This window comes from Callorhinchus milii, unplaced genomic scaffold (assembly GCF_018977255.1).
Source record: "Callorhinchus milii isolate IMCB2004 unplaced genomic scaffold, IMCB_Cmil_1.0 Scaffold2, whole genome shotgun sequence".
Taxonomy (NCBI): Eukaryota; Metazoa; Chordata; class Chondrichthyes; order Chimaeriformes; family Callorhinchidae; genus Callorhinchus; species Callorhinchus milii.
In genome coordinates this window covers 1,152,516-1,170,902 of record NW_024704743.1, presented here as the reverse complement: position 1 = coordinate 1,170,902, position 18,387 = coordinate 1,152,516, and the positions used below count along the sequence as shown (strand labels likewise).

The following is an 18,387-nucleotide window of genomic DNA, read 5'->3' as shown; positions in this document are numbered from 1 at the left end:
GCGTACGTGTCCCTCGATTTGGCTTACACATTATGGGCAAACTTCAGCGCTCGAAGTCTGACAAGCATCGCGCTCGGGACGTGAAAGCTCAGTGTAAGTTGTGGTGCGTTCGCCTCATGTTACCATTGAAAGCAGATTTCATTTCTTTTGCAGCAAAGCTCGTTGAACTTGTTATGTTTCTACGTGTCCAGCAGCTGGAGCTCTTAATATGCAGTGCATCCGAATCTGCCTGCGCTTCAGTGATAACAACTTCAGGATGTGTTCATTCATAATAATGTGGAGTCCTGCAGCGTTTTGGTTAGAGCGCTCGCCTCGCAAGCGAGAGGACCCGGTTGTTAGTCGATTGGCCGATCGCTTTCCCGGGGGTAATAATTCCCTGAAATAATTATTTGGTCACTCAATCCGCAACTGTTTGTGGGTGTGGGGTGGGGGTGGGCACTGCTGTGTGCAATTGGCTGCCGCGTTTCACTCACAAAACGTATACAGTCAATTCAATTTATTCTGCGAAGCACTTCGAGGCGTCTCAAAGTCGTGATAAGGCGCTATATCAAGTGCAAAGATTATTCTCATAATAAAACCCGTCCGCGAGTCGGCAGAGGAAATGCACAAGAACCAAAAAAAAAACCACAGTCTAGACCTGAGGCAGAATCAGTAAGCAGGAAGCAGCTACCGAGCGCTTGTTGAGGTGTAGTGAGTGACGGAGACCCACCCCACAATAGTTCACAAGACTCCAAATATATTCCCAAACCAGTTAAAGTCGGATCCCCAGATGTGACAGGGTGAGCAGAGAGCCCAGCAGCGTGAGGAGGGAACCGAGTGAGGTGGAATTTGGTGAGAGTGGGAATTCGGTGCAGGGCGCGGGGGGGAAAGAGGTGCGTAATTACAAAATATATCAGTTACATTAAAATAATATAAAACATGTCTGGGAATAGGGCAGGGGCAGCTGAGACCGGTCGCAAGCACAATGTGTGGGAACTCCAGGATGCTTCGTGCGCCCGGGAGAGACGCATGTGTAGGAAGCGCCTCCCGCTGCTCGAGGAAAGGGGAAGGGTTTAAACAAATTTCGAGCGGCAAAGGGAATCAGGATAGCAAGGGGACAGACGAGTTACACAGAGGGCTGGGAGAGACGAATAGCAATGCAATGAGGAGCAATCCAGAAAAAAAAGGGGGGATTAGACGAGGGAGAAATGCAGAACAGACTCAGTCGGTCTTGGGCGTAAACGCACGGAGTGCGGCCAACGAGGTTGGGGAGCTGCGGCCCAGGTTGCCACGTGGGGCTAGGATGCAGTGGCAACGACGGAGACCTGGCTCAAACAAGGGCAGGAATGGGAGCTGAATATTCCCGGCCTCAACGGATTCAGGAGGGATAGGGATGGGGGAAAAAAAAAGGAGGAGTGAGGGGAGGGGTTGGCAATATCGATTCAAGACACGGTTACAGCCCTAGAAAGGGTGTGCTTAGAGGGTCCAAAAACACAATCTATAGGGTTAGAGTTAAGGAGCAGAAAAGGAGCCGTTTACTCTGTCGACAGCTCCTTTTTCTTGTTTCTTGGCTGCTGCGTTTCGCCCACAAATATACAGTCAATTCACTTTGCAGCGTATTCTGGGAAGCGCTTTGAGACGTCGAGAAGACGTGAGAAGCCCTATATCAAATGCAAGGATTATTATTATTATTATTATTATTAAGTGTACACTATAGACCACCAAATAGTGGGAAGGAGATGGATGAGCAAATCTGCGACAGATTTCAGAAAGAATCAAAACCAATAGAGTAGTGATAATGGGGGACTTCAATTATCCTGACATAGACTGGCAAAATAACAGTGTAAAGGGCAAGGGGAGGTGGGTGGGGGGGGTTGAGGGGGGGGCAAGGATCTTGAAATGTGTGCAGGAGGACTTTCTGGATCAGTATATTTCTGGCCCAATGAGGAAGGAAACACTCGCCGCACCTCAGTTGTTAAAAGAAACAGAGGGGAGGGTGAGGAGAAATTATTTCACACAGCGAGTTGTGGGAGCCGATTCCACAACCACTTTTAAGAGAGAAGTAGATAATTATTTGGGGAGGATAAGTTTGCAGGGCTATGGGGAGAGAGCGGAGGGAGTGGGGTTGATCGGGGCTATGGGGAGAGAGCGGAGGGAGTGGGGTTGATCGGGGCTATGGGGAGAGAGCGGGGGGGAGTGGGGTTGATCGGGGCTATGGGGAGAGCGCAGGGGGAGTGGGGTTGATTTGAATAGCTCTTTTCAAAGAGCGGCACAGACACGATGGGCCGAATGGCCTCCTTCAGTGCTGTATAGTTCTACGATTCTATGATTCTATGTCATCAGGCGCTACGCAAAGGTAATCTTGTTGTTGTTGTTGTTGTTGTTGTTGTTGTTGTTGTAGAGTGTCCTGGTCAGACCACAGTTTGAGCAATGCATACAGTTCAGGTAAACGCCACAAAGTTTACTGCGAAGCCGCAAAGCACTTTGAGATGACTCGAAGATGTGCTAAGGCGCTATATCAAATGCAAAGGGCTATTAATATTATTATTATTATTATTATTATTATTATTATTATTATTATTATTATTATTATTATTATTATGATTATTATGATTATGATTATTATGATTATTATGATTATTATGATTATTATGATTATTATGATTATTATGATTATGATGATTATTATTATTATTATTATTATTATTATTATTATTATTAAGGAGGGCTCGGTGTTTTGGAAGGATTGGATGAAGAGCCTTCTCCGCCCAAATCAATTGTGATCTCGCGGGGCTGAGTTTTACTGAACAGAAGCCACTGAAACCCACAACCCCCGCAGCTGCTCGAAAGCTGCTTCCTCCTTACGAATCCTTGCACGTCTCCAGGAAGTGTTCGCTCACGACAGAATCGGAACAGGAATCGGCAGAGGAAATGCACAAGACCGAGGAACCGCCACCGAGACCAGAGAGAGTCAGACCCCAGCATTATCCACAGCGTTTCAGCATTAGTGGAGTCCTGTAGCTCAGTGGTTAGAGCACTCGCTTTGCAAGCGAGAGACCTGAGTTCAATTCCAGGCAGAGGGCGAAACCTTGGGCAAGTTTCCTTACTCCACACAGAGCCTAATAATAATCCTCCAAAAAAACAAAACAATAATAAATTGGTCATTTTTCAATCTACGACTGTTTGTGGGACATTGCTGTGCGCAATTGGCTGCTGCGTTCGCCCACAAATATACAGTCAATTCACTTTACAGTGTGTTCTGTGAAGCGCTTTGGGACGTCCTCCCGACGTGAAAAGCGCTATATCAAATGCAAGGATTATTATTATTATTATTATTTTTTTCTCTGCTTCTTTTTGGAGAATCTGCTGTCTCGCCCACAAAATGCACAGTCGATTCGCTCGGCAGTATATCCTGTGAAGGGCTTTGAGACGTCTCGAAGACCCGATAAGGCTCTATATCAAATGCGAGGATTATTTTATTGTATTGTAGTGTTAAAGCGAATTGACTGGATATTTTGGGGGCAAATGCAGCAGTCGATTGCGCGCAGCAGTGTCTCACAAACAGTCGTGGGATTCAGCGAACAAATTATTATTATTATTTTTGAAGGAATCGTTACCCCCCCCCACCGGGAAAGCGACCCGATAATCGACTAGCAACCGGGTTCCTACTTACCGTTGGGCAAACAGCGGCGCGTGTGTGGAGTAAGGAAACTTACGTAAGGTTTCGCCCCCCCCCCCCGACCGACCTGCCCCGGGAATCGAACCCAAACTCTCGCTTGCGAGGCGAGCTCTCTAACCACTGAGCTCCAGGACTTCACGTGGAACAGAATGGGTGCGTAGGCATCTGCTAATCACTTACACGCCGGCCTATCTCCTCCCCCCCACCCACACACCCCCCCCACCCCAACCCTCGCCAACCCCCCCAACCCCACCCCACCCCACTCCTCCAAGTATCTGAGCCGCGGGGAGGAAGCCTTGTAACTAAGGAAGTCATTTGTTGTCATTGTGCGGCGCCGAAAGGAAGTGTATGCGATATAAAGGGCTCGCGCTGCCGACAGCTTCTCAGAAGAGCTGCGGCAGAGCACAGCCCGATAACAATTTGTGTTTAAATTCTATTGACAACAGTAGATTACACCGACACTCCTTTGCGTGGGTAACGTCCCACAGAGCACTCACCCACCGCGTAGCAGCGACGCAGCACCGCCGTGAGGTACCAAACCCGACGGGCAAAACGACACAGCCGCCGTGTCCGGGCAGCGTCGACCTGAGGGTAAGAAGTCAGAAGCAGTCAAAGTCCCTTTAACTCTCCGCACCGTCAGTTACGCGCACGCGCTCGGGAACATCCGGGAAGATCGGCCGAGCCGGGCAGGACTGACGTTGTTAGCGCGTGCAGTGTGGTGTTATCTACTTATCTTGGTGGTTAGAGCCCTGTCGATTGTCGGATCGCTTCTCCGGGGAGTAATAATTCCTACAGAACAATAATAACTCGGTCGCTCAATCCACGGCTGTTTGTGGGGACGCTGCTGTGCCCAGTCGGCCGCCGCGTTTCGCCCACAAAATATACCGTCGATTCGCTTTACAGTGAATCCTGTGAAGCGCTTTGAGACGTCTCGAAGATGTGAAAAGCGCTGTATCAAATGCAAGGATTATTATTATTATTATTATTATTATTATTATTACCTCAACCGACTCCACTGGCTTCCCATCACACAGAGGATACAGTTCAAGATCCTGGTCCTCACCTCCAAAGCCCTCCATGGCCTCGCTCCCCACCACCTCTGTGACCTCCTAACCCCCTACCAACCTCCGCCCTCCCTTCGCTCAACGGGCTCTAGCTGCTTGACATCCCTCGCCTCGCTCACCCCCGCCCCTAACCTCTGGAGCTCCATCCCGCAGTCCCTCCACCTCACCCCCTCCCTTGCCTCCTTCAAGATCCTCCTGTCCACCCTCCTTTTCCCACCCCCCCCCATGCCCTCCACTCTCCCCGATCCCGACCCCAAGCTCAGGTCCGAAACACTGATTGCCCAGCGCCTTGGGACGTCCTCCCGACATGAAAGGCGCTGTACAAATGTAATTTTGTTGTTGTGTTAATAATCCTTACAGCGTCTTATCACATTAGCACTTACCAAAACGTCTCAAAGCGCCCCACAGGATTTACATGTAAAGTTCAGTGACTGTATGTATATTTGAGGGCCGAGGCAAACAGCGTTGTCCCGCAAACGTTTCCACTGACACTGCAGTGCACCAAATCTTTATGGACGCACGAAGATAAGCAATAATTCGAGCTCTGCTCTCCCCTACCTTGTGCGTTCTTAAGATAAGACCCGGTAGGCTCTGGCGCACGTGGGACATGCCTCGCACTGAGACCAGGGTCTTTTAAAACTCACGCTCTGTCAACAAACGAAAAGGGATGCCATTTCTCTCATGGGTCTTCTCAAAGCCCGGTTGAAAAGCCCTTGAGAATCCTGCAGTGCATTGGTTAGAGCGCTCACCTCGCAAGCGAGAGGATCTGGGTTCGGTTTCCGTGCGGGGCGAAACCTCAGTGAATTTTCCGTGCTCCGCACGCCGGCAGTAGGTAGGAACCGGGTTGTTCATCAACCAACCGGCAGATCGCGGTCTTCCAGGGGTAATAACCCCTTCAAAAAAAAAATAATAATTTGGTCACTCAATCCAAGACTGTTTGTGGGACACTGATGTGCGCAATCGGCTGCCACAGTTGGACCGCATTTGAGGCGCAGATCAGCCGTGATCTAATAGAATGGTGGAACAGGCTTGAGGAGCTGAATGGCCTCCTCCTGTTCCATTCCTTTCTCTGTCCTCCCGCGCTACAGCGTTCACAACAACTTGCATTTGTACGTTATTATTATTATTATTATTATTAGAAAGTGACCTTCGCACAGGATAGTGTCCAGGCGCTGTACAGCTGACAATGCAGATGTAGTTCCTTGTATTTTTAGCTTTCTTTGTGGGCGACATTTCCTTTTTTTGAGGAATCCCCATTCTTTGAAATTCAAGCGTTGGTCAACGCAACTACTTTGCGAGGCACGAGGCAAGTACTCCACCCCTTTCCCCACCACGTATTTGTCTTCTTCCACAATGAAAGCAAAGATTCTGGTCACACAGCAATATACTGCATTCAATACAGGTCAATTACTCAGTCCTTACACAGTCACTTCACTTCACTATATAATTCCGTGAAGCGCTTTGAGACGTGTCAACGAGGATGATTATATTATGATTATTATTATTATTATTATTATTATTCGCACAGTCCTTCACTGTTTGCCTCAGGTTGTCGTGCTCTCACCTCTGGGTCAGAAAGTTGTCAAGCCGCCCGTCTGAATTTTGTGCTCACAGCCTTCGGGGGTGTGTGGGTGTGTGGGGGTGGGGTGGTGGTGGGGGGGGGGGGCAGGCGGGGGTAGCGCATGTTAAAGTGTTCGAAGCTCCTGTGACAGTAAAATAAAACGCAGATTCTCCTGGCCAAATAAATTGTTGGTGGGAACCTGGAACGCAGAACGAATAAGGTTTTTCCAACTTTCAAGTAAGTCCCAATATCCAATGGAGACGGCCAATTATTTAGTATTTTTTTCCACCTTGGCGAAGAGAGAGAGAGAGAGAGAGGGAGAGGGAGAAAGAGAGAGAAGAGAGAGAGAGAGAGAGAGAGGAAAAACATTTTGCTAACTGACTGGAACTAAAGAGGAGAGATTATCGCAGGGGAGACTTAAGGTAAGGGGATCTGCTGTGCGGAAACGGTGGCCGGGAGAAACGACGTTCTGTTTTATTGTCACCGAGGCTTTGACGCTTTAACATGTGTTACCCCTCCACCCCCACACACCCACCCGCACCCGCACCCGCACCCCACAGTGTGAGCCCGAAGGCTGTGAGCACAAGACTCGGCTGTTATTATTAAGGGAACGCAGGGGAAGGCCATTGGCCGTGTTGTCTCGCCGTTCACTGAGCCAGTGAAGCCAAGACAACAAGTCGACCACATCTGCGGTGGTTCCGAATGAGCAGAGAGAACAAACAGGGCCTTTCACACCTACAGGTGCAAGTGAGCTGTTTGCTTCGGAGGTTCGCACAACCCGAGTCGATTGTTCCGTTTCCTCCGACCACCGTTACTATTGTGACCTTTCCTCCCAACGCTCACAAATTAGCGCAGCGAAGAACAGCTGCTCAACGTGTGACCTCGAAGGCAGAGCAGGCCATTCACTTGTGGTTTCCTTCCCCTGACTGTGCTTCCTCCTTCGGAAGGAGAGAGGGTGGGGAGGGGGGGTGGGGGGGAGGGGGGGTAAAGGGAGGGGTGGTGGGGAGAGGGGGGAGGTAAGTGGGGTCTCCTCCGAGGTGACTTGCTTGGCGAAAGAACGACACAATCGAGTCGACCACAAGATCACAAGAAGGCCCTTCGGTTCCTCTGATCTCATCACCTCCAAAACACCCACCTCCTTGCTGTCCCACCCTCCGCCCCCCCCCCCCCTCCCGCCCACCCCCACCCCTCCGATCACGGCGTGTACCTGCTGGTTAAATGAGTCCCAGTGTCCTGGTCTCGACCACCTTTCCTGGCGCCCCTCCCTGCTCCAGTCGTTGATAACTGAAAAGCTTCCACCCTCAAAAAGTTATCCTTTGCAACTCCAGACCTCGCGTTTGATACAGCGCCGTATCGTGCGGTTGAGACGCCTCAAAGCGCTTCACAGAATACACTGTAAGACGGATTGACTGTACATTTTGTGGGCAAACGGCACATACATATAATAATAATAATAATAATAATAATCCTTACGTTTGATATAGCGTCTTATCACATCTTCCAGATGTCTCGAAGCGCTTCACGGAATGCACTATAAAGTGAAGCGACTGTATATTTTGTGGGCGAACCGCGCCAGCCAATTGCGCACAGCAGCGTCCCCGCAGACAGTCGCCAATCGACTAACAGCCGGGTTCCTAATGACTGCTCGGTAATTACAGAGCTCCAACCACTGAGCTACAGGGACGCCATATATTTTTAAGCTGGTCAAACCCGGGTTACAGGCAGGACGGTGGGTCAAACGCGAGGATTGGCACTGTTTTGTAACCGTGCGCTCCCGTTCCCTCTCTCAGAGACCAGCGCGCGTGGAGATGGCAGACACCGGCCTGGTTCTGGGCGGCCCTCCCGCCAGCCCGCTCAACGGCTCAGCCTTCCCCGAGGAGGATTACAACTACACGGACTACGACTTCTCTCCCTACCTGGTGTGCGCAAAGGACGAGGTGAGGGCCTTCGGGAAGGTCTTCCTTCCCGTGCTCTACGTCCTGGTGTTTACCTTTGGGGCATTGGGGAACAGCCTCCTGGGGCTGGTGCTGATCAAGTACATCAAACTCACCACCATGACGGACGTCTACCTACTGAACCTGGCCATCTCCGACTTCCTGTTTGCGGCCTCCCTCCCCTTCTGGGCTGTGTACGTGGCTCACGAGTGGGTGTTCGGGAGCCCCATGTGCAAGGTGGTCAGCGCCCTGTACAGCGTGAACTTCTACAGCAGCATCTTCTTCATCACCTGCATGAGCTTCGGCATGTACCTGCAGATCGTCCACACCGTCTCGCTGAAGAACCTCAGCACGGTGCCGAAGAGCGTAGTCGTGAGCGCCGCCGTCTGGCTGTTCTCCGCCGTCCTCTCGGGCCCCGAGCTCTTCTACAGCGAGTCGCAGAAGGTGGACGGACGCTGGACCTGCCTCGAGCACTACGGGGACCAGCCGCAGTTGATCTCGAAGACCACCGTCAAGCTGCAGGTCAACGTCATAGCGTTCGTCATCCCGTTCCTCGCCATGATCTTCTTCCACACCCGCATCACCCAGGTCCTGCTCAGGTCCAGGTCCTTCAGGAAGGACAAGGCCCTCAAGCTGGTGGTGGCCCTGGTCATCATCTTCTTTGTCCTGTGGTTCCCCTACAACATCGTGCTTCTCCTTCACTCTCTGGAGGATCTGGGCCTGATCACCGGCTGCCGGTTCAGCAAGCGGCTGGACTACGCCATGCAAGTGACCGAGTCCATGGCCTTCACCCACTGCTGCATCAATCCGCTCCTCTACGCCTTCGTGAACGAGAGATTCAGGAGGCACCTGAAGAACTTCTTGATGAAGGTGTCGCGGGCGAGCGGGTGCAAGGCAGAAGTCGGGGTCACAGCACCTGCAGCCGAACGCAGTGAAACCAGCAAGCAGCACTATGGCTTGTACTCTGAAGTGGAGATGACTGTGGTTTAGGACGGGAGAGCCATTGGGGACACGGTATTGGAAACTAATTCAGTATTATCGCCAGCTCCCAATTCCTCCAAAATACCCAAACCACCCCGATGGGCGAAAGAGCCTCCTCCTCCCGCTACGTCTCTGATTTGTTTCCGAGTCCTGTTAGTGCAGCGGTTAAGTTGCGCTCGCCTCGCAAGCGAGAGGACCCGCGTTCGATTCCCGGGCGGGTGGGGGGGGCGGAACGTCAGGTTACGTTTCCGCACGGGCTCTGTATATCTAGCGGTAAGTTGTTAGTGGATTGGCGGAGATGGCTTTTCCAGGGGTAATGCTCCCTCCAAAACAAAAACCAGAATGGAAAATAACATTGGTCACTCAAACCACGTCCGACTGTGGGACACATAGAAATCCAAGATTGGTTCAGATAAAAAAAAATGCGCACTCTTCTGTCTTTCCATCACTGCATCGAGCGATTTATTTGTAAACGAGTCCCAGTCTCCTGGCCTCAACCACCCCCGTCCCTGGCAACCTGTGCCGGTCGTTAATTACCCTCTGTGTAAAGGAAAACAACAACAACAACCACCACCACCACCACCACCACCACAACTTGAAAACTTCCTGATGTCTGTCCTGTAACTGCACTTTGCAACTCTAAATCCATGCTCTCCTCCTATTCTGCCGTCTCAAGTGTTTCGCCCACAAAATACTCAGGCTATTCACCAACCGCTTTGAGACGTCTTGACGAGGTGAGAAGGCGCTGTATCAAATGCAAGGATTATTATTATTATTATTATAAAGTATTGTTCTGTGATTCTTTTTCAATGCAATTTAACGTTTTCTACACCGCTATAAGGTCCCCTCTGGGATAATAATGACAATAACAACAATCCTTTGCATTTGACACAGCGCCTTATCGTGTCTGTGAGACGTTTCAAAGCGCTTCACCGGATATACTGTCAAGCGAAGTGACTGTCTGTTTTGTGGGCGAGACCCGGCAGTCGCGCACTTGCGCGCAGTCGTGGATTGAGTGACCGATTTGTTATCTTTTTTTCCTGAAGGGTTATTACCCCCGAAAAGCCATCCGCCAATCCTCCATTTTGACCTGCCCGGGAATCGAAGCCGGGTCCTCTCGCTTGCGAGGCGAGCGCTCTAACCGCTGAGCCGCAGGGACTCCGCCAATGCCCCTTTTCACGATGGAAGAGCTTCTGGCTTGACAGATCACGGTTCACAACTCGCTCCTCTCACCCCAATCTGACCAGTGTTTTATGCCCTGTGCAAATGCTGCTGCTGCAAATGCTTAGAGGGCACCGTTCGGTCCTCAATCTGCAGCAGTTGGAGAATTTTTCTTGGCTTTTGGTTTTTTTTCTTGGTTTTTTTTTAAGAGTCTGTTTTGCATCAGGCTCAGGGTTTTGGACTCACTATGAGGAAGTCTCCGTTGCCACAGACTGCCGCAAGCACCCTGACTCTTAGTCACCACTGAGTCAGAGGTTCGAGCCCCACATCGGAGCTTCAAGCCCACACGGTCTAAGATGACCCTCCGGTACAGTGCTGGGGGTGACCTGCATTGTCGGAGGTGCCGTCCTTCACATGAGACATTAAACCAAGGTCCTCTCCACCCCCCAAACCCCCCCCCCGCCCCCACCCACCACCCACACACGCAAAAATGTCCTCAAATTGGCTGTCATGATTTCCCACAAAACACGCAGCCACGTTACAGTGAAATCTCGTGATGCGCTTTGAGACGTGACGTGAAAGGTGGAGTATCAAACCCGGCTGCTCCCTTCGCTCAACGGGCAATGGCCTGCTTCGTGTCCCACATCCTACCCACCCCCACCAAACCCCCAGTTCAGGTGCTAAACCATTGTTGTGAAGTGCCTTGGGACATCCTCCCGACCTGAAAGGTGCTGTATAAATGGACATTTGTATTGTATTGTATTGTATTGTATGGTAATGATTATTATAACAGAGTGAACTCCAGGTCAAGGCATGTTACTGCAGTTCAGTGCAAGTCAGTGAATGCCATTTTATTGTACGTGTTGCTTGCTTATATTGCTTTCGATATTCCAACAGTCTTTTCAGGTGAAACGTTATAGCGCCTTATCATGTCGTTGAGAGACAAGAGAGCGAGAGAGAGAGAGAGAGAGAGAGACACACGTACACACGCAGTGCCGTCCTTTGAATGAGACGTTAAATCGGGGTCCAGTCTTGCCTGTTCGGGAGGGTGTTAAAGATCCTACGGCGCTGTTTGAAAAGAGAACTGGGAAGTTTATCACCAAACGTGTCAACCCACAAGCCCCCTTCGCTCAGCGAAGCTCTCCCAGCTCACAGCCCTCACTCAGTTCCCGGTTTGACCGTTCTCTGAGTCAACACTGCGGAGTCCTGTAGCACAAGTGGTTAGAGCACGCGCCTCGCAAAATGAGACGACCTGGGTTTGGTTTCCCGGGGGGGCAGGGCGAAGCCTTGGGCAAGTTTCCTTACTCTGTTTACCTAACAGTAAACAGTTGCTAAGCGATCGGCGGATCGCTTTCTGGGAGTAATAAAGCCTTCAACAAAAAAATTATAATAATTTGGTCGCTCAATCCAGGGCTGTTTGTGGGGACACTGCTGTGCGCAATTGGCTGCCGCGTTTTCGCCCGCAAAATCTGACTCATCCTGTGAAGCGCTTTGAGGACGTCTCGACGACGCGATAAGGCGCTGCCTCAAATCCAAGGATTATTTTTATTATTATTATTATTATTATTATTACTATAATCATAACACAACACCCTTAAAATCCCCTTCCTTTCCTCCCTGCTTCCTGATCCCAGCACCCTGCGAGCCGCTTCAAGATGTCCATCCCACGTGAAAGGAGCTGGATCGAGTGCGAGCTCTTGCTTTGTCGTGGTGGGCCTTCCTCGTAGGAAGTGGGTCCTCTACTGTATTCAAATAAAAACACAATGCTTTACACTTTAGCAAGGCTACCGGCGTGGTGACTGCGGGGACCAGACGCGTGTTGGATGTGCACGACACAACACACACCATTGTTGTGGCAGTATTTGCCACAGAAGGAAATCAACAGCCGAAGCGGGTGACCAGGAAGGGGAATGGGGGTTATAGCCAGGACACTGGGCTCATTTAAGAAGCAGCTGGACGCCACAATGGGATGATTGAGAAGCAGGGGATTCTTACCACGAGAACGAGGTTGAATGGACCTCAGGACCTTGTGTTGCATTCAGCCGACACACACGCACACACACACACACACACACAATGAACAGAGTGCTCGTAAGGAGGAGAAAGAGAGAGAGAGAGAGAGAGAGCGGGTCCGAGTCTCAGGACAAACACGCGGCTATTTTTATCGACCGGAGCTTGTCGGGCCGTCTGTGATTACTCTGTGTAAGGAGGAAATGGCAGGTGCCGTTTTATTCTGCGATCAAGCAGCAATAAATCGCCAATCACCTATGACCCTTCACTCTGGGCGGCAAGTGGGAATATTCTTTGGAGGGGGTGAGCAACAGGTCCTATGGTTGGGGGCTACTCGGAGGACTGTCTGTAGTTCTCAGGTCTCTGGGCTGGAAACGTCTTGACGATGTGATTAGATGCTTTGATTGCACGTAAGGGTTATTGTCACAAAACTCACTGTATAATTGCTGCCGTAGTTCCAGATGGCAGCCACCCGGTGGCAATCAAGCAACGGCTTAAAGTTGCTCTGATTTCTGCACGAGGTCCAACAACGAGGTGAAATCAAGGCAGTTATGTAAAGACCTGAAAAGAATACAAGGACCTAGAACGGGCGAAAAGCTTCGTGAGGTCCCGAAATACACAGTCAATACACTGTACAGTACATCCTTCCGACCATGATGGCGCTGTATCAAATGCAATTATTATTAATATTATTTTTATTATCTAGGCTGCTCCTTCGATTGATTGATTTTTTCCCGTGGATAATAATCCCTCCGAAAAAAAATCAATAGCTCAGTCCACGGCTGTTTGTGGGGGACGCGGCTGTGCGCAATCGGCTGCCGTGTTTCGCCCACAAAACCTACAATCAATTCAGTTCAGAGTAGTAGCAATAGTATTCTGTATATCCTGCGAAGCGCGTCGGGAAGTCTCAACAACGCGATGAGTAATCCTTCCAGAATACCCACCTAATGCGACGGATTACGGGAGGTGCAGTCGCTACACTGGACAGTAATTACTTGTGAAGTCTTCGGGATGCGTCAATGTCAACCGTAAACCATACTCGGTCAATTCCACCTGGTCTTAAGCCTGCCAAAGCCCTCAAAACATTTAAGAGTGTGCTGAATGGTGGAAGTTTCTTAAATTCAGGCTAAGCTCCTCAATTTGGCCTGGAAACAACCTCCAGACTCAGACCCACGTGAGGACTTTTCATGGGCAATGTCTCACAGGGAGGGAAAGAATTCTAGGCTGGAATTTTGTGCTTGGAATTTGCTCGTTCCGAATTATTCTATATTATATATTACATACAAATTATACACTGGCTCCCTATCCTTCAGAGGATCCAGTTCAAGATCCTGGTCCTCACCTACAAAGCCCTCCGTGGCCTCGCCCCACCCTACCTCTGCGACCTCCTAACCCGCTACCAACCCTCCCGCTCCCTCCGCTCATCCGACTCCGGGCTGCTCCACGTCCCCCGACCCACCCGCCCCACCATTGGCGGGAGAGCCTTCAGCCACTTTGCCCCCAACCTCTGGAATTCCATCCCCCAGTCACTCCGCCTCGCCCCCTCCTTAGCCTCCTTCAAGTCCCGCCTTAAGACCCTCTTCTTCGACCAGGCCATCGGCCACCCCCCCCAGTCCCCTCCCCTCCCTTTTTTCTCATCCGCTTTCTGTAGTTTTCGTTAATTTGCCGAGAACTTACATTGACAAACCCTTATTGGGGTCAGAGGTTTAATCAACATCAATAATGGGTTCCCACCCCCACAGCCCCACCCACATTCCCCCCACGACTTGTGTTTATGTCTCTCAATTCGCCACCTTGTAAGGGTCAGGGCTACTGCGTAAGAGATTAACAAGAAGGCGCATTCTGTCGGTGCATTACAGGGGGCGCCTTGTGTCTTAGCTTCAAGTTAGTTGAGTGTTGAAATATAACCCTGTAAGCCAAAATCCTAACACAGTGGTAGGCAAACGTTTTGGTTAAAATTTCCGCATTGAACATCACATTGGTGCAGTTGCTCCCCTCTGAAGAGCCAACTTTGCCGAACCAGGCCAGGCAAGTCATCGCCTTGTTACCAGCAGCCGCTGATCAGCGATAGCCACATGGCCCGATCTTCTACGAAGAAAAACTCAACAGAGAAAAATGTATTGGGTCGGCTGACCGAAAAGGTTGGCTACCAATGCCCTAACGGGTAGGGTAGGGTAGGGTAGGGTAGGGTAGGGTAGGGTTGTCCAGGCTGGACAAGCAGCGGGAAAGCTTGCCAGTCAGTGCTCTCAATGGCAAACCCTGTGGTTGCAGCTGATCAGACTCCAGCAGTTACCAACGCACATTCTGGGGTTTCCCCCCTCCCACCCCACGCCCCCCTCCCCCCCCATCCGCCAAGCCTTGTCTGTTTTGGGGTCTCCCAAGCCTTTGGTTCTCGCCAGACTAGAGACCATTCTGAACCTCCGTTGCTAAGCAAGTCACCTTGGAGCCTGTTCATCACTAAGGAAATCCTGCTTACCTCCCCGCCGCCTCTCCCCAGGGTCAGGAGTCCGTGACACAGAAACTCACTGACCCGTGATAACCTTTCTCCTGAGATGAAAGGCCCCGCGTCAAACGTAACCGGTATTATTAATATCTAACTCGCAGCGCGGAGCACAGTTCAAAGAGCTTGACCCGGTCGAAGAGAGATCACGCAACTGAGAGGACACAGATCATGTTGCAATCTCCCTGTAATGTAATGCACATGAGGTGACTTTCCATTTACAAACAGCTTCTGTTCCAAACTCAACCATCAAACTCCACTTAACCTTCGCTTGTTCCACCCCTGAGCTACTTCTCCCCACTCCCCCAGCCGCTGCCTCTGCTCGACTCCCTCCGGCCTCCTGTTCGTCCCACCGCTCCACCATTGGTGGTCGGGTCCTTAGCCTCCTTCAGGCCCTGCCTCAGGACCCTCCTCTTCAACCATGCCATCGGCCATCCCCCTCCCCCTCCCTTCCTCTCCCACCCCAGCTGGGGTCTGAAGTGCTGTACTCTGTCCAGCGCCTTGGGATGTCCTCCTGACGTGAAAGGCGCTATACACGTGTAATCTTGTTGTTGTTGTTGTTGTTGTTGTTATTCAGCAAGACATTCCCTGCAGCATTCCTTAAAGAGGAAAAACATTCTGGGTTTAAGGAACTCTTTCTTGAAATGCAGTGAGTTTTACTTACAATGGATTACCATTTACATTTATATTCTTATAGCGGCCGTCATAATAATAATAATAATAATAATAATAATAATAATAATAATAATCCTTACATTTGATATGGCGCCTTATCACGTCTTCGAGTCGCCTCAAAGCGTTTCACAGGATAGACCGTAAAGTGTAGTGACTGTGTATTTTATTTCAGCCAGAAGGTCGTATGTTAAAGATCTTGATAACATTACCATGTGAAACGCCTTTGCAAATGAACGTTCAGAATTATATACGAAACACTCCGTGTTTTGATGTCGTGCCTTATCACCGTATCCTATCTGAGTTCTTTGGTTCTGGAATCCATTCTGACAACAGCTTATCAAGAGAGAAATAGATCATTTTTTGAGGAGGACAAGTTTGCAGGGCTCGTGTCTCTGTTCCGCACCAGGCTTCGCGACCACATCACTCCCACCCTCGCCCTCGCTCGCCTCCACTGGCTCCCCATCCCTCAGAGGATCAAATTCAAGATCCTCATCCTCACCCACAAGGCCATTCACGGCCTCGCTCCCTCCTACCTCTCTGACCTACTATCCCCCTACCTACCCGCCCGTACCCTCCGTTCCTCTGGCTCCGGTCTGCTCCACATCCCCCGCCCCAACCGCCCTACCATCGGTGGCCTTCAGCCTCTCAGCTCCGAGGCTCTGGAACTCTATCCCCAGTGCCGTCGCCGCCTCCTCCCTTTCCTCCTTCAAGGCCGGTCTCAAGACCTTTCTCCTTGATCGTGCCTTCAGCTCCTCTCTCGACTCTCTACCCCCTCCTCACCCCCTCCCTTCCCTCCCCTCACCCTGACCATTCCCCCCCCCAATGCTCGGGTCCCGACCCAACTGTCCAGCGCCTTGGGACGGCCTCCCGACATGAAAGGCGCACTATAAATGAAATCTTGTTGTTGTTGTTGTTGGAAGTGGATTCAGATGGACCAAGGGGCCTTCTTTGTGCAAAACCGATCTTGTGACTGTGTATTTATTAAAGCGAACGCCTTTCCTTGTGGGCAAAACCCTTCAGTTTTCTCTCATGGATGTCACAGGATTTGTCTCTGAGATGCCGTCCGGCGTGGAGGACGCCATATAGATCCAAGTTGTTGTTGTCACGGGCCGGCAGGTGCATTACCACCTCGTGATTGAAAAAAAAGTTCTGAAATTCTCGGGTGACCGTGTTCACAAAGCATTGGGTGAATTTCCAGTGAAAGCAGCACGACCGAGAATAATCTTGTAAAATGCTGAAAGGACAGGGACGTCAGTGAAGTATTTACTGCTGAATCAGACTCTGGAACTCTTGCTCCACGACAGGTTAATTATTGTAGCCATCGGCACGGAGTAACCCCAGTGAGACCGAGAACTCCAGAGAAATTTCGCCCACAAAATACAGTCAATTCACTTTACAGTCTATTCTGTGAAGCGCTTTGAGACGTCTCTCGAAGACGTGATAAGGCGCCGTATCAAATGCAAGGATTATTATTATTATTATCTCACTGATTGCAAGGTCATCACTGCATGTGTACCTTACACATTGAAAAAATATTTACTCTTTGGTGACTTATTCATACACATTTTATCAACAGTTGTTAGTCGATCAGTAGATTGCTTTCCAGGATAATAATTCCTCAAAAACAAATTGGGTCACGCAACCCACGACCTTCTGTGAGACGCCGCTGTGCTCAATCGGCTGCTGCGTTTTGCCCACAAAATACGCAGTCATTACACTTTACCGTATATCCTGTGAAGCGCTTCGAGACGCCACAAAGACGTGCTCAGGCGCTGCATTAATAGCAAGGATTTTTATTATTATTATTATTATTATTATTATTATTGGCGACTTGTGGTTTGATCAGGAGGGAACAGACTGGGTTCCCTTCTTGAAATGAATGTGTGTGAAGGGGGTGCATCACCCTGCAATAGATCATAAGGCTACGGGGAAACGTTTGCGTTCATCGACTCCTCAAGGATTTCGACCTCGTGCCGCAATAGAGCCCAAATGAAGCTTTGGAACGCTCTCACCCCCCAAAGCCTCCGCCTTGCCCCCTTCTTCCCCCTCTTTTAGATCACAACCTCCTTCTAGGAAACTTGGCCAACGTTTCGCCCGGGGATCGAACCCAGGTCCTTTCGCTCTCTCAATTACCTACAAAATCCTGTGAAGTGCTTTGAGGCACGAAAGGCGTAATATTACATTTAAAGATTACTATTATAATCACTGTATGGCAACCAGAACTGCACACTATTGCTCTGGACATAAAGCCAAGGCCTCTGTTCACACTCTAAAACAAGGGTGTGAAACTCTCTGGGTTGTTACAATCCCTCCACCCGGAGAGGGATTAATCCTTGCAATCCTTGCATTCGATAGAGCGCCTCACCGCGTCATCAAGTCGTCTGAAAACATTTCACGGGATACGCTGTAGAGTGGATTGACTATTCTGTGGGCAAAACAGCAGCAGCCAGTTTGCGCACGGCAATGTCCCACAAACAGCCTCGGAGCGAGCGACCAATTTTATCTGGGGGATTGTTGGCCAAGACACCGGAGAGAGAGAGAGAGAGAGAGAAAAACTCCCTTCTCTTTTCGAATAACGTCCACTTGAACAAACACGGCGTCGGAATTGGTTAGAGGGCTCTACGCACTGGGTGACAGGTACAGGCGGGATCTCAGTTTGACCACTCACACCGACGATGGCACCTCCAACGATATAGTTCACCCCCACCCCAGCGCTGCAATGGAACGTCATCTTAGACTCTATGGGTTACCTAACCGCTATGTCAGATGCCGGGATTATTGCTAACGATGGCGAAAGATGTTATACTTTTGATATTATTTTTGATATTATAAGGCTTTATCTT

General features: G+C 50.2%; 1 protein-coding gene across 1 annotated transcript; it reads left to right on the top strand.

The window, feature by feature from the left end:
- Positions 1 to 3,943: 3,943 nt before the first annotated feature.
- LOC103188304 (atypical chemokine receptor 2) lies at positions 3,944 to 9,325 on the top strand. The gene is made up of 2 exons (XM_007908256.2): positions 3,944 to 4,249; positions 8,074 to 9,325. Exons 1-2 carry the CDS (start codon positions 4,007 to 4,009, stop codon positions 9,205 to 9,207), a joined length of 1,377 nt encoding a protein of 458 aa, XP_007906447.2. The 5' UTR covers positions 3,944 to 4,006; the 3' UTR covers positions 9,208 to 9,325.
- The last annotated feature ends 9,062 nt before the right edge of the window (positions 9,326 to 18,387 follow it).

What these genes read in the sequence shown, in the direction of transcription:
- LOC103188304 (XM_007908256.2), top strand. Translation starts at nt 4,007, where the DNA reads ATGCGATATAAAGGGCTCGCGCTGCCGACAGCTTCTCAGAAGAGCTGC. An exon ending in CGGGCAGCGTCGACCTGAGG is followed by an intron (nt 4,250 to 8,073) that starts GTAAGAAGTCAG and finishes TCCCTCTCTCAG; the next exon opens with AGACCAGCGCGCGTGGAGAT.